This window comes from Motacilla alba, chromosome 23 (genome assembly GCF_015832195.1).
Source record: "Motacilla alba alba isolate MOTALB_02 chromosome 23, Motacilla_alba_V1.0_pri, whole genome shotgun sequence".
Lineage (NCBI taxonomy): Eukaryota > Metazoa > Chordata > Aves > Passeriformes > Motacillidae > Motacilla > Motacilla alba.
This window is the reverse complement of record NC_052038.1, coordinates 5,803,188-5,805,288: the sequence shown is the minus strand read 5'-3', so window position 1 is coordinate 5,805,288 and position 2,101 is coordinate 5,803,188. Positions and strand designations below refer to the sequence as shown.

The 2,101-nt window shown below is 66.4% G+C and overlaps 1 protein-coding gene across 1 annotated transcript in view; it reads left to right on the top strand.

Moving 5' to 3' along the window:
* The first annotated feature begins 322 nt into the window (after nucleotides 1–322).
* The window catches only part of RUNX3 (RUNX family transcription factor 3), a 33,497-nt gene continuing 31,718 nt past the window's right edge, over nucleotides 323–2,101 (top strand). Inside the window, exons 1-2 of the mRNA XM_038160953.1 lie at nucleotides 323–863; nucleotides 1,763–1,919. Coding sequence (XP_038016881.1) covers nucleotides 603–863; nucleotides 1,763–1,919 — 418 coding nt within the window. The 5' untranslated portion in view covers nucleotides 323–602. The remainder of the gene's footprint in view (nucleotides 864–1,762; nucleotides 1,920–2,101) is intronic.

Here is a 2,101-nt window from a genome sequence, read left to right as displayed (position 1 = left end):
CGGCTCCGGCCCCAAACCGGCCCCACCGCACCCCAAAACCTCCCGGGCGGCGGCGGCGGCCAGAAACCACCGGAGCCCCGACGTGCGCCGCGGGGGCGTGTCCTGCAGGCCACGCCTCTTTCGCCAGACCACACCCGCTCATGTACTAACCACGCCCCTTTGCCCCTAGCCACGCCCTCCGCACCGCTGGAGAATGCTGGCGGGGCGGGGCAAAGCCCGCCGCGGGGTTCCCATTGGCGGAGCGGCCCGTCCGTCACGGCTGCTCCGCCCCGCCGGGGCCGGCAGTAAATACGGTACCGGGAGGCACGGCGGGGCCGGCAGCGGGGCTCGGGCTCGGCACGGGAGCCGGCACAGGGAGCCGGCAGCGGGAGCGGCACCGGCACTCGGCGCGGAGCGCAGCGCACCCACCGGCGGCCAGCCCCGGAGCCGCGCGGGACCCGATCCCCCGCGCCGCCGTTCCCCCCGCGCCGCCCCGCCGAGGACGGCGCTCCGCCGGCACGGAGCGAGGCAGCGCGGGGCTCGGCCGCCGCCGCCCCCGCCGCCCGCCGAGCCCCGCCGGGTGCCCGCCCGTCCCGCCCGGCTCCCCGCCGCCCGCCGTTGTGATGCGTATTCCCGTAGACCCGAGCACCAGCAGGCGCTTCACTCCCCCGTCCACGGCCTTCCCCTGCGGTAAGATGGGCGAGAACAGCGGGGCGCTGGGGGCCCCCGCGCCGGGCGCCCGCGCTCGGCCCGAGGTGCGCTCCGTCGTGGATGTCCTGGCCGACCACGCCGGCGAGCTGGTGCGCACCGACAGCCCCAACTTCTTGTGCTCGGTGCTGCCGTCGCACTGGAGGTGCAACAAGACGCTGCCCGTCGCCTTCAAGGTGAGTCCCGAGCCCCGACGGGACCGAGCCGCGACCCGCGACCCGCTCGCCCTCTGCCCTCCGCCCCTTTTCGCTTCAAATCGCTCCTGACATCAGCGCCCAGGGAGCCCGGGTTATTATTTTTAATCAAATAGCCCGGTTTATTATTTTTAATCAAGTCTCCGCATTGCCCCGCGGTCACGGCATCTTAGATATTCCGTACAGTTAGGAGCTCTCAGGCAACTTTGAAGTTTAATGAGCTGGAGGTTAATTACCTTCCTGGGAGAGGGAGAGCGAGGCAGGGAAGGGAGATCTAATCTGCAGAAACTCGAGCGAAGAGCTGAATCCCCGGTGCCGGGCTGCGCTGCCCGGGCTCCCCGGGCCCCCCCGGGCCGGGCATCCCCGCTACCCCCGGACCGGCCGCGGGAAGCCGAAACCGAGCCGGGAGCAGCGAGGGGAGCGGGGCAGGGCGGCGCGGGGAGCCCGGAGGGATGAGGGGGGCTCTAAACCGGGTTCCCCCGGCTCCGGGCGCTGCTCCCCGGGAGGGATCGGGGCCTTTCCCCGGTCCCGGCGCTTCCCCGGGCCGGACGCGGAGCTCCGGGGCCTCGCTGGCGGCCGCCCGCGCCGGGCTCCGCTTTATTTTCATCCCGAATCCAACAAAATAAACGCGCAGACTCCTCCGACGGGGCCGAGGGCGGCCTGAGCCCCCTCCACCCCCTCCCCGCCGACCCCCCGTCTGCTTTTAACCCTTTGCGAGCTCCTTTTCCCCTTCCCCCTGCCATTCTCTCGGCCTCCCTCGGGGGCTCGGGCTGCTTTTGGTTTTGCTTTGGGGTTTTTTGCGCGGGTTTAGGGGGGACCGGAGCGCAGGTTGGCCCCGGTGAGGGTTGCTTTGAGCCTGAATTGCTCCGGCCCTGCCCTAGGTCGTGGCGCTCGGAGATGTCCCCGATGGGACCGTGGTCACGGTGATGGCGGGGAACGACGAGAATTACTCGGCGGAGCTGCGCAACGCCTCCGCCGTGATGAAAAACCAAGTAGCGAGATTTAACGACCTCAGATTTGTTGGGAGAAGCGGCAGGGGTAGGTACCGGCCAGGAAATGGTTGGCCTTTTTATTTGTTTTTATTTTAGAGGGGAAAAAAAAAAAAAAGGAAAAAGGAAAGAAAAATGTATCTCTCTTTTCTTGTTATTTTATTATTATGTTTTATATTTTTTACTCTATTTTGAAGTTTTATTTTGTTAGTTTATTTTTTTATTATTATT